General features: G+C 40.8%; 1 protein-coding gene and 1 long non-coding RNA gene across 2 annotated transcripts in view; both read right to left on the bottom strand.

Annotated features, from left to right (window-relative positions):
* Positions 1-1,896: 1,896 nt before the first annotated feature.
* LOC114031261 lies at positions 1,897-11,193 on the bottom strand. Its single transcript, XR_003567723.1, has 3 exons — positions 10,930-11,193; positions 3,078-3,193; positions 1,897-2,362 (listed from the first exon to the last, which is right to left on the bottom strand). It is a non-coding gene; the product is annotated as an uncharacterized LOC114031261 (long non-coding RNA).
* Positions 11,194-12,012: 819 nt separating this feature from the next.
* The window catches only part of LOC114031304 (homeobox protein MSX-3-like), a 3,498-nt gene continuing 1,894 nt past the window's right edge, over positions 12,013-13,616 (bottom strand). The window contains exon 2 of the mRNA XM_027846362.1: positions 12,013-13,325. Within this exon, the coding sequence (XP_027702163.1) occupies positions 12,904-13,325 (422 nt within the window). The 3' untranslated portion in view covers positions 12,013-12,903. The remainder of the gene's footprint in view (positions 13,326-13,616) is intronic.

The raw sequence follows: 13,616 nt of genomic DNA, 5'->3' as shown, positions 1-13,616 counted from the left end.
CAGGTTCTCCTGACTCTAGGGCTGGTGCTCTATCCACTGCGCCACCTAGCTGTTCCTCAATCTCACCTTTGGCAGGAGGCTTTTCCTGATCTTCTCCACCGCTGGTGCCTGTTGTCTGAGATGACCTTCCATCTACCCTGCACATTTCTTGTTGGTCCATGGTTGGGTGTTGTCTCCTCTGAAACTATGTGAACTCCTTGAGGGCCCAGACTGTTTCTTGTCTTTCTTTGGAGTCCCAGTACTTAGCACAATGTCTGGCACATAGCAAGTAATAATAATAACAACTAGCATTTATATAATGCTTTGAAGTTTGCAAAGGTCTTACAAATTTCTCATTTGAAGGGAAGCAAATAAACATTTATATTGTACCTACTATGTACTAGGCATTTTTGCAAATAATGATCTCATTTGATCCTCACAACAACCTAGCAAAGTAGGTGCTATAATTATCCCCATTTTACAAATGAGGAAACTGAGGCAGATAGAGGTTAGTGACTTGCCCAGGATCATAGATAGGAAGTGCCTGAGGCTGGATTTGAACTCAGATTTTCCTGACTCCAGGATCTGCACTCTACCCACTGTTCCACCCACGTGCCTCTCATGAGTACTTAATAAATGCTTGTTGACCGACTGACTACTTATTGTCAGATGTGGTCATTGTATTAATGGTTTTGCTGAATCATTTTCCTTTTTTTTTTTATATGAAAAGGCAATGGTCGGGCACCATGAGTGGCATCCTGATATTTCCAAGAAATAAACAGAACATGAGGAAGTCATCCCAGTTTATTGGATAGCTTCTCTGGACAACAGCTATGACAAGAATGTATTGCACATTTCACTTGTGGCTGACCCTTTCAGCTCTAGTTAGTCTACAGAATCTAGGAATTCAACCGTTAACCAAGGAAGCATGATCTTGGAGTGAATACCAGGGCGCACCATCTTTTCTGCCCTCTCAGTGGTGCACACTAGGTTGGTGACAGTAGGTGTTTGTTGGTAGCAGACTTGCATTCAGCCCTGAAAATTGAAAGGACATCCAAAGTGGGGGCTGGTTTTCATTGTCAGAGGATCTAAACTTTATCATTAGCCACTAATAGCCTCCCTTGGATACATGACTCATAGTTCAATTCAACTCAACATTTATAAGGTCCCTACTGTGTGTCAGATACATATAGCTAGGCGTGGCAGCTGGGTGGTGCAGAGGATAGAATGCCAGAGCTAGAGTCAGGAATTCATCTTTCTGAGTTCAAATCTGGCCCCAGACATTTACTGGCTGTGTGATCCAGGGCAAGTCACTTAACCTTGTTTGCCTCGGTTTCCTTATCTGTAAAATGAGCTGGAGAAGGAAATGACAAACTAGTCCAGCATTTCTTTCAAGAAAACCCCAAATGAAGTCATGAAGAGCTGGACAAGACTGAAAACAACTGAACAACATGGTCCAGATACCTGTGGGCACAGGTCAAAGACACAGGACGGCTCTGCCCTCTAGGATCTTACCTTGCATTGGGGAACACAATATGTAGACAGATGAGTTAATTACAAAGTAAGCTAGGGAGGTAGGCCCCGAACTCTGCTCTACAGGACACAGAGAAGTTACTCTTCATTTCACTAGAATAAGAATTTGGTTACTGCAGAGATTTCATGTTTCTAGTGCTATGAAAGGTGACAAAATGAGACAAATTCTGACTCCCCGCTAATTCCCCTTTCTCTAATGAGCTCAAAATACCCTTTACAGATACCTGATGACTTTAATGCAATGGATTGGGGCTAGGTATCAAGATTTTAAAAAGTAATATTTTTTATCCAATTACACCAAAGAGCAATTTTTAATATTTATTTTTTTTAATTTTGAGTTCCAAATTCTCTCCCCTCCCCTCCTCCCTGAGATGTGAAGCAATTTATATAGGTTATACATGTGCAATCATGCAAACCATATTTCTATATTAGTCATGTCATGAAAGAAGCAGGTATTAAAACTGAGACACCTGGCATAAAGCCATCATTGCATTGAGTCCACCATTATAATCTGACCACACTTTTTCCATGGAACCTTGTTTCCCATACCCCTAAATAAACTCTGCTGTAGTCAGATGGTCTCTTCACAGTTTCTGCTACAGGCTTGTCCTCTTTCCATCTGCTTCACTTTTCTTTGTGAAACTTCATCCTTCAGGACCAGCTCAGATCCTATCTTTTCCAGCTCTTTTAGCCCACACACATCCTCTTCTTTCCTGAATTCTTTTCATTGCGCACATTTTTAGCTCTTACATGGAATTAGAGGCCAATTGCTAATTTAGTCTTCCAGGCTGGATTATCAATCTTTTCCTTCTGGACAGGGTTATATCTTATACTTCTCTGTGTCCAGCACCTAAAAAAAAGTGAGGCGATATGGTTTAGTAAACAGAACATTTACTAGCATACAGGAGTTCTATCACACTCTTGCTTTGTGAACTTGGGTAAGTTATTCAGCCTCCCTTTCTTCTTCCATAAAGTGAAAGTATTTCTGGTTATAGTAGTGTAGCCGTTGTGCAAAATTTTTTTCTCGGTTCTATTCTTTTCACTCAGCTTTGGGTCATATAAGTCTTCCCATGATCCTCCAGCGTCTTCCTATTCATTGTTTCTTAAGGTGCACTAATACTCCATTATATACATGTACTTCATGTATTTAAGAATAGGTATATATCTCATTTCCAGTTTTTGGCTACTACAGAGAGGGTGAATATGATCATTTTGTTACATATGAGACCTTTCTTTTTGACAAAGATCTCTGGGATATATACACTGGATTATGTATGTGGAATGTTGAGTCATCAGCAAACTTATCTTAAGTGTCTACCATATGCAAGGCACAGGTGTATATGCTGATGGATACAGAATGATAGATGTATTTTCAGAGGTGGTTGTTTTATCCAGTTTTGTTAAAATCTTCCTTTGTTACAAGGGAGGATTCAATGGAGATATACTGGGAACATATTCCAACACGTAAAAAGGCTTAAATAAAATATGAGTTAGGAAAACGTGAAATGAAGTGAGGGAGCTGGAAAGAATACTATGGAGGAAGAGGGCCTGGGTTCAAATCTCACCTCTGATTCTTAATTACTTGGGTGATTTTAACCAAGTCACTTAATGTCTGAGTGTCCTCTGCACTAGTTGAAAGAATTTCTTCATTGAGAGATCCCATATCAATGATGTGAAAGGCCTAGTCATGAAAAAAAAATAAAACTTTAAAAAAATGAATGCATGTTGAGTTGGACTAGATTAAAAGTAGGCAAATAAGTAAACTTTTAAATCAATGTTTTCTGTACTGGTTATCTTGTGTAATTACATCCAGATGTTAACATATTGTAGATAGACTTCAGCTGGCTTTTAAGATAAAAAAATAGGGGGAAATACCAATTCCAAACCATTTATTTACTTGTGTCAATCAGATGATTGGCTTATAGTTCCAGGGCACATGATTTTCTGAAGCAAAGTCTATTTCATATTCCAGTGCCAAAATTTACAAGTTACAATTCAGAAAAGACACGGAACTTGGATCAGTCACCTAGTCTATATCCTAAGTACTTTTTTCCTTATGCATACGATACTTCCTCTTCTGAAACCAGAAGTTGTTTGTTCATCTATGGATTTATTTATTTTCACCAGGGAAGGTTCCTCTTGTTCCACTGAAAATCCTTATGCTTTGGTATGGCAGTGACCCTGGACTCTGAAATGCTATATCAGCAGAGTACAGGATCTGGCAAGTACTACCCAAATGGAAAGAATTCAAGTTCAAGGGCTTGGCAGCCAGGCTCACATTTGGGGAGATAAATAAGTAGAGGGGTGGTCACCAGGTGATGAGTTGCTTTATTTTGTTATTTGTTTTGCTTTCCTGCCCAGGGCAAGTCGTGAAGACTGTCCATTAGGGTGGAGAGGTCTCTCAGCCTGTATGGGTGGAGTCTCTGGAGACCCCTGAAAGATAAAAATCATGGATCCTTAAAGTGTTGAAGTCAGGGTGGAAAGCAGAGGAAAAAACATATTTTACATCAACATAGTTTTAGTGTTATAATTGTATTGAGATGCCTCATGAGAAATTTTAATCCAAGATTATCATACTTTATTTGCATGTCTCACTGTGGGGATTTCTTTTGGAGTACAGAGAAAGAAAACTTGACTTAGAGGCATGATTGAAAGTGAAGTGTCTCCTGACACTTCCTGTTTGTGTGCCCTGACAAGGCTTTAAACATCTCTGAAGCCTCTCACTTTTCCTCATCTGTAAGATAGAGATGATAATTGCGCTACCTACCTATCTCATAGGGTTATTGGAAGACAAGTGTGTGCTTTATAACCCTTAAACTACTCAGTAGATGGGAATGATTGCTCTAGAAAACCTCACATTTCTTCACTGATATAGTTCTTTATCCTCCTGTTTTTCAGTACTAGCAGCATCTATAATGCAATGTATTAACTGCACTGGTTATGCTTGAATTAATTCAACATGAAGAATTCAGAGAGGCATTGATATGACTTCCAATTTCAGTAAATGGACAGACAAAAAAGGACACATAATCGAGAAAACAGAATTCAAAAAGGTTACAATAATGTAAGTAGAAAGAACAAAAAGCAATTGAAATTTAAGACTGTAATTACAAGGTCTAAACTTGGCTCCAGGAAAGAGTTGAGAAAATATACCCCACCTCCTTCTTTTCACAGGTGTGGGGGGGTCATGGGTGTGGAAGACTGTGTATGCTGTGAAACTTCATATTAGTTAGTTTTCTAAAGTGCTTTTTTCCCTTTTTTAAAAAAATTGTTATAAGGGATAGCTTAGAAAGGGGAAGGGAAATTGGAAATGAAGATGATGATGTAAAAACAAATGCTATCAATAGAATAAAAAAAGAATTAATTCAAGAATTTTTTCTTTCAATAATATCATATTTGTTGTATTAACTAATTTTTTGGGGGGGGGGGCTAGGCAATGAGGTCAAGTGACTTGCCCAGGGTCACACAGCTAGTAAGTGTTATGTGTCTGAAGCCAGATTTGAATTCAGTTCCTTCTGAATCCAGGGCCGGTGCTCTATCTACTGTGCCACCTAGCTGCCCTGTATTAACTAACTTAAATGCCCCTCGAGGTGATAGGATAAGTTGGCAGAGCAGGGAAGGCTCAAAGTTTGTGGCTGGTTCCATAGTTAGCTTAGCTGGAGTGTGCCCATTGTTCAGATGGAACTCACCAGCAGGAGTTTGTGGAGAATAGAAGCAACTTCAGGCACTTTCCAATGAGGTAGAAACTGGACATTCCCAATGTCTAGTGCTTCATCTGCAAAGGGTAATAGCCTCCAGCAAAAATTACACAGTCCTTGGGAATTCTTTTTGTTTTCTGGAGAGGACTCAAGGAACACAGTTACGACTTCCTGAGGCTAATCATAGAATACTTTCCTGAGCAGGCTAGGCTACCTTGAAATGTGTTAGAGGCAGTTTATTTTTCCTTTGTTGAATCTTTTTGTAAATGAATTCTATTCTATTTTCATTTATTAAGCACATACTGTATGCCAGGCACTGTCCATCAGTCAACAAGCATTTATTAAACACTTACTATGTGCTATGCACTGTACTTAGCCCATACTTGAGATATAAAGAAAGGTAAAACCAAACAAAAACAACAGTAAACCCCAACCCCAGAGTCAACCAACCAAACCCCAGTGTCTCCTCTCAAGGAGCTCATGCTCAAGTGGGAGAAACAACATGCAAATAACTATGTACATACAAGATATATACAAAGTAAATGGAATGTAATCTGGGGGGAAAGACTGGAAAAATCTTCCTAAAGAAGTTGAAAAGAAGTCAAGGGCAGAGGAAGCACAGCCAAGATGACAGAGAACAGGCAACAACCCAGGTGAATGCACCCAACATTCCCGTTCAAAGAATCTAAAAACAGCTCCTCAAATAAAGTTTTGGAGTGGCAGAGCCAAAAAGTCAGAGTGAGATATTTCTCTAGCCTAAGAAAACTTAGGAGGCTGGCAGGAGAGGTCTGTGACACTGTGGTGGCAAGGTAGTTTCAACAGATCTTGGAGGTGTTATGACAGTGGTGGCTGCAGCAGCAGCTTTGCGAGTTCTCAGCCCAGAGGCAGTGAGGGGGTCAGACAACTGGTCAGAAAGAGATTACAGGGGGTCCTCTGCTGGCACCGGGTGCAGCTGGCATTGATAGACCACTCTATTGCCTGTAAGCAGTTCTGAGTTGCAGTTCCAGGGCAGAGAAACACTTACGGTTGATCACAAGGGAGCAGGGGCCCTAGTCACAGTTACAAGGCAAAAAAGAGCAACAACATTTGTGGCTGCGGGACCACAGGGGACCACCTGGTCACAATTTCAAGGCGAAGAGGAGTGCTAGAGCTTACTGCTGCAGGGGAGCAGGGGTCCTTCCTGGGTACAGATTGGAGCAGAGACTAGAGAGCAATGAATACACCTCTCTCCAGATCACACCACTTTGGAAGCACCAAAAACTTGCAGATCCCCAGAACTAGCTCTGAAAACAGCAACATGACAAAGCCTGAAGTTTGAGACAGTACCTTCCCACCCTCAAGTGAGCAGAACCTAAACTTAACATATGTTCAAAGTCAAGAAATGGGCTGGAAAAATGAGCAAACAGCAAAAAAGGAACTTTACCATAAACAGCTACTACAATGGTAGGGAAGACCAAGATATAAATTCAGAAGAAGGCAACAATGTGAAAATAGCTATAAACAAAGCCTCAAAGGAAAATGATAATTGGCTTCAAGCCCCACAAGAATTCCTAGAAGAGTTAAAGAAAGAAATGAGTGGTAGAGGAAAAATTGGAAAAAAGAAATGAATGATGCAAGAAAATTATGAAAAGAGAATTAACAGTTTGTTGAAAGAGGTACAAAAGCTCACTGAAGAAAATATTTCCTTGAAAATTAAAATTGGGCAACAGGAAACTAATGACTCCATGAAACATCAAGAAATAATAAAACAAAATCAAAAGAATGAAAAAATAGGAGACAATGTGAAATATCTCATTGGAAAAACAAAGAAATATCTCATTGGAAAAACAACTGACTTAGAAAATAGATTGAGAGATAATTCCTCCCCCCACTTAATAGTATTTTATTTTTTCCAATTACATGTAAAGATAGTTTTCAGCATTCACTTTTATAAGATTTTGAGTTTCAATTTTTTCCCCTCCCTCCCCTTCCCCCTCCCCAAGATGGCAAGCAATCTGATATAGGCTATATATGTATAATCATATTAAACATATTTCCACATTAGTTATGTTGTAAAAGAAGAATCAGAACAAAAGGGAAAGATCAAGAGATAATTTAAGAATTACTGGATAACCTGAAAACCATGATAAAAAAATAACCTAGACATCATATTTCAAGAAATTATAAAGGAAAACTGCCCCAATATCTTAGATCCAAAGGGTAAAATAGAAATTAAAAGAATCCACCAATTATCTCCTGAAAGAGATCCCAAAATGAAAACTCCCAGGAATATTATAGCCAAATTCCAGAGCTCCCAGGTCAAGGAGGAAATATTGCAAGCAGCCAGAAAGAAACAGTTTAAATAACATGGAGGCATAGTAAGGATCACATAAGATTTAGCATTTTCCATGTTAAAGGAGTGGAGGAATTGAAATATGATATTCTGGAAAACAAAGGAGCTAGAATTGCAATAAAAAAATAACTTCTCATCAAAACTGAGTGTAAACCTTCAAGAGAAAAAATGGATATTTAATAAAATAGAGGACTTTCAAGCATTCCTGATGAAAAGACTAGAGCAGAATAAAAAAATCTGACATTCAAACATGAGACTCAAGAAAAAGGTACATATGAAAAGACAAATCATAAGAGACTCAATAAAGTTAAACTGCTTATATTCCTATATGGGAAAATTATATTTGCAACTTTATCATTATTAGAGCAATTAGAAGGAGTCTATACAGACAGAGGGCATGAATATGAGTCATTTATGTTGGGATGATCTCAAAAAAAAGAAAGAAAAAATGAGGGGGTGAGAAAGAGGGATGCACTAGGAGAAGGGGGAAGGGAGAGATAGAATGGAGAAAATTTTCCCACATGAAAGAGGTTGTGCAAGGTCCACACTGTTATAGTGGTGGGGGGAATGGGGAAATAGTGGCAGGCAATCCTAAAACCTCACTCTTATCAAAATTAATTCAAAGAGGGAAGAACAGCTCCACACACCTCCACACACCTCCACACACACATACACACACATATGCACATATGTATATATGTGCACATATATGTATATACACATACATACATATGTGTATGTATATACATATATACAAACACACACTCAACTGAGTGTAGAAATCTGTCTTTACTGAATAGGGAAATAAGAAGGGAAGGGGATAAGAAATATGGGAGGTGGGATGATAAAAGGGAGGGCGAATTAAGAGAGGGAGTGGTCAGAAGCAAAACAGATTTTTGAGAAGGGACAGGATAAAAAGAGAGAGAGAGAAGGATAAACAGAAGAAAATAGAATGAAAGGAAATACACAGTTCGTAATCATTAACTGTGGATATGAATGTGATGAACTCACCCATAAAATGAAAGCAGATAGCAGAATGGATCTGAAACCAGAATCTAACATTATCTTGTTTATAAGAGACATACTTAAAACAGAAAACCACACACAGTTAAAATAAAGGGCTGGAGCAAGATCTATTATGCTTCTGCTTAAGTGAAAAAGGCAGGGGAAGCAATCATGATCTCACACAAAGCAAAAGCAAAAGTAGACCTAATTAAAAGAGATAATCAGGGAAATTTTATTTTGCTGAAAGATAACTTAGACAATGGAGTAATAGAAAAAAAATTGTACCACAAGTTTCTCTGATAAAGATGTCATTTCTCAAATCTGTAAGGATCTGAGTCAAATTTATAAAAATAAGAGCCATTCCCCAATTGATAAATGGTTAAAAGATATGAACAGAAATTTCAGAAAAAGAAATCAAAGCTATGGGTAGTCATATGAAAAGATGCTTTAAATCACTATTGATTAGAAAAATGCAAATTAAAACAATTCTGAGGTATCATCTCACACCTACCAGAAATGGCAAACACTGGAGGAGGTGAGGAAAAACAGGTATACTAATAAATTATTGGTGGAGTTGTGAACTAGTCCAAACATTCTGGAGAACCATTTAGAACTATGCCCAAGCGTCTTTAAAACTGTGCATAGCCTTTGACCCAGCAATACCACCCCTAAGTCTGTAACCCAAAGAGATAAAAGAAAAAAGGAAAGAACCTATGCGTACAAAGTAACTTACAGTAGCTCTTTTTGTACTGGTAAAGAATTGGAAATTGAAGGGATGCTGATCAGTTGGGGAATGGCTGAACAAGTTGTGGCATATAATTGTGAAGTACTATTATGCTATAAGAAATGATGAGGGGGGTGGTTTCAGAAAACACACGGCAAGACCTATGTGAACTGATGCAAACTGAAGTGATAAGAACCTGGAGATCATTGTGCACAGTAACAACAATGTTGTAATAATGATCAACTGTGAAAGACTTAACTACTCTGATCAATACAGTGACCCATGACAATTGCAAATAACTCATAATAATAATAAAAAATGCTATCTACCTCCAGAGAGAGAACTGATGAAATCAGAGTACAAATTGAAGTATAATTTTCTTGCTTTATTATTATTTTTTTGCAATATGGCTAATATGGAAATATTTTGCATGATTTCACATGTATAATTAATTTATATCATTTTGCTTGCTTTCAAAGTGGGTGAAGGAGGGGTGAAGGGAGGGAAAGGGAGAATCTGGGATTCAAAATTTGGAAAGAAAAGAATGTTAAAAATAATAAAGTAAAAAATAAAAACTTAAAAAAAGAGAGGAGCCAAGGAGTGGAGGTGAGGAGGGAGAGAATTTCAGGCATGAGGGACAACCAGTGAAAATGCATGGAAGTCAACAGTCTTGTTTGGATAACAGTGGTAGATAGTAGGCTATGTGGAGACTAGGGGGAGTAAGATATAAGAAGCTTGGAAAGGCAGAAGAGAGCCACGTTATGAAAGGCTTTAAATGCCAAACAAGATTTTACATATTTGATCCTGAAAGTGATAGGAAGCTATTGAAGTTTATTGAGCAGAGGGGTGGTATATGTGATATGGTCAGACCTGCACTTTGGGAAAAATCACTTTGACAGTTGAGAGGAGGATGAATTGGAGTGGGGAGATAACCTGAGACAGGGAGACCAACGAGCAGGCAATATTGCCTTTGTTAAGGTGTAAGGTGATGGGGGCCTGTAGAACTTCCAATTAGAGATGTCCAAAAGCTTATCAAAAGGAGCTAAGTGCTAAGCACTGGAGATGAAGAATAAAAAGGTTCTTGTTTAATTTGCAATTTTTTTGTACCATACATGTGATTTCCTTGGAACAGGAAACTCCCAAGAAGGAAACTGACTTTACCAATGCATATGGGCATACATCCTGCAAGACATGGTCTTAGAAGGTTTCTCAGGTCACGGAGAGGTTAGGTGACTTGTCCAGGGTTACAAAGTATGTTTCAGATTCAGAGCTTGAACCCAGGTCTTACCGATTCTGAGCCCAACTCTCTATTTACTACACTTCGCTGCTTCCCAGATATTTTGCAATTACTAAATAAAAATGATTTGGAATGAACTAGTTAAGTGTCTCACCACCTGGAAGCCATCTGTGGCCCTCTAGGTCCTCAAGTGGGGCCCTTTGATCGAATCCAGACTAAGTTTTAGATTCAAAGGGTCGCACTTGAGGACCTAGAGGGCCACAGGTGGCCTCGAGGCCGCAGGTTCCCCATCTCTGCTAGAGTGATTGAAAAAGAGGGAGAGTAGATATCTACTGAACCACAGGGCCAGTTCCCTTCTCCTTCCCCCCACCCCCTTCTCCCAGCGTTTTGTGAGTGTAGAGTACATAGCTGCAGACATTACCTGACCATTCCAAGTGACGCTGGAGAACCTTAGATGAGACATTCCTTCTCGTGTTACCGAGGACCAGAGGATAAGCATCGCAGCATCACTTTTTATGCCCCAGCTCCAGCCAAACGCCTTTGGGCCAGTAGATGGCGTAATTTGCTAAGAGAGGTCCCGGTGGCGTGGAGCCGCAGCCACCGACCGAGGCTCAGGTCTGGGTATAGGCTGGGAGCTCACCTGGTTGAGATCCTCAGCTCATAGCAAGCCCCATCCATGCGCTTCAGCCCTAGCCCTGCCCTCAGGTGAGCTGCCCTTCCGCGTCGCGTCGGGCACGGTTCCTCAGGACCTGCATGCAGCCCCGATTCCTCGACACAGATCTGCAGCTGCGGGCACCGCCTCTGCAGCGCCGGGATGGCTCTGGGGCAACCGACAAAGCGCTGAAAAGAACTGGGGGGTGGGGAAAGGATGGGGGCGGGTGAAGGCAAAGGTTCGCGCAAAAGCGTCGGCCAATTGAGCTCTGCCCCGGGGCGCTGCTGTAACTCCCTCCATCCCTCGAGTCGAGAGCCTCAGATGATGCCCAATGGCATCGAAATTCCACAGCGGAGCATCCCAAAATAGAATCGGATTCAACTCGGAGGGGTACTGGGACTCAGCCCCTACGCCCACGTTTATCGCGCTTAGATCTCTGGATGGGAGGCCTCTTGGCTTCTCAAAGCCCTCCTGTTATTTTAGCGAATTTCATGCTCCCCAAAGCCCTCCTGCTATTTAGCGAATTTCATTTTTTGAAGGAACGAAGTGGAGGAAAGAGGAGCCAAAAAATGGAGTTGGGCTTGGAGAACCTCTCGCTTAATCCTGCTTTAAGAAACCTTGAAAATTAACACTAAGCAACTAAAACCTTTTACAAAACGCTCTAGGAAAAAAAGAAATTCTCTACTACATAAGGTACAAAAATCTTTCCTTTTAATTATTATTAATTTTTTTTGGTAAGGAACTTAGGTATTTGTCCTGCTGCACAAATCAATGATAGAAGAAATTCCTTCCTTGAGACTCTCCGTATCAGAGGGAAATTCTGCAGGAATGAGCCAGAAGCAAGCCAATGGATTAAACTTAGAATATTTTATTGACTGCTTTGTACAAAATAGGAAATTTTATTCCAGTCCATCCAAGGCCACTGTACAAAAACTATGTACATTGTCTTTCCGTAAACAGTTTCCTTAATTCTGATATGCACACGATTTTTAAAAATACATCTTTTAAATATCTGTAAGAGGCACTGCCAAGCAGATTTCTGACCTCAAATGCAACTCCTATTAATCAAATAAGAAAAAGAAAATCGACAGGCTTGACAGCTACAAAAACCTGCTGCTCTGGGCACTTTGCTGTGGAGACGGGCAGAGATCTGAATTTACAATCCTAAGACATCTTACTTTCACAGATTTACATCGAAGAGCAAACCTATAACTTCCATAGGCTGCTGCTAGGGGCCTGCCTTCCTTTATATTTATCAGGAAGAGGCCCTTAACTGCCTGAATTTGACTGTGTTCACTCCAGATTACTAACCAACTTGTTGTACCTTGGTTCTATTTTTAGGTTACTTCAGAAGCTGGGGTAAAAAAAAAAAATCCAAGGAGATCTCCATAAACTTCTCTGAGTAAGTCCAGGGCAGGACTCATCTTCTGGGAACCTAGAATCTTGGATTTAGAGCTTCCCCCCACCCCTTTCCCCAGTCTCTGGAGAGAAAGCCACACATACCCAGATAGAGCTCTATTCAGTAGACTGACACCAGCCATGGTTTCAATCTCAAGCAATTCATACACAGAACTTTTACCCACTACGGGATTATTTCTCGCAGTCACAGATCAAGACACACAGATCAAGGCCACATCTCTAGCCCCTTCCGGGGCATCCAGATTTCAGGTTTAGGCCTAAGGCTTGTCTGAAGGACTCCAGGCTGGCCGAGTCTTTGGGGTTATATAAGCAGACTAGTGCCCCCTAGGACAGATAGTACATGCCATAGGTGACTGGGGTTGTAAAAAGCCCCGGCACGGGCTGCAGGGTGCCCCGGGGAAAGGTGCTTGAGGCCCCGTACAGAGTAGGTGAACCCTGCAGGTGGGCCCCCAACGGGAAGGGCAGGGCAAAAGAAGGCAAAAGGGGCTTGGCCGCTAGCTTCAGTTTCTCTAACTCAGCTTCCTGCAGTCTCTTGGCTTTCGCCCTTCGATTCTGAAACCAAATCTTGACCTGTGTCTCCGTGAGGCTCAGGGAGCTGGAGAACTCCGCTCGCTCCGCGATGGACAGGTACTGTTTCTGCCGGAATTTCCGTTCTAAGGCCAGCAGCTGTGCCGTTGTAAAGGGTGTCCGAGGCTTTCGATTGTTCTTGTGTTTTCGGAGGGTGCACGGTGGGGGACTGGGGGGCCCTGTGGGAGAGAGACAAACACAAAGAAGCTACTTGGAGTCCAATGACTGAGGCTTCAGGCCCTGCAGATTCTGGGTGATGTGGTTCAACTGACAATTTTGTCCTCAAGTTTCACTGTAATGACTCTAATTTAGCTGTACCTGTCCTTAAAAGAGTTGTCGGTGGCAAAATACAATTAGGGGAAAAAACTGTTGCAGGGGTAACCTAGTTGGCAAGAGGGAGGGAGAGAAGGAGAGAAAGAGAGAGAGAGAGAGAGAGAGAGAGAGAGAGAGAGAGAGAGAGAGAGAGAGAG

This window comes from Vombatus ursinus, unplaced genomic scaffold (genome assembly GCF_900497805.2).
Source record: "Vombatus ursinus unplaced genomic scaffold, bare-nosed wombat genome assembly UNPS02015129.1, whole genome shotgun sequence".
Lineage (NCBI taxonomy): Eukaryota > Metazoa > Chordata > Mammalia > Diprotodontia > Vombatidae > Vombatus > Vombatus ursinus.
This window is presented reverse-complemented; position numbering and strand designations above follow the sequence as displayed.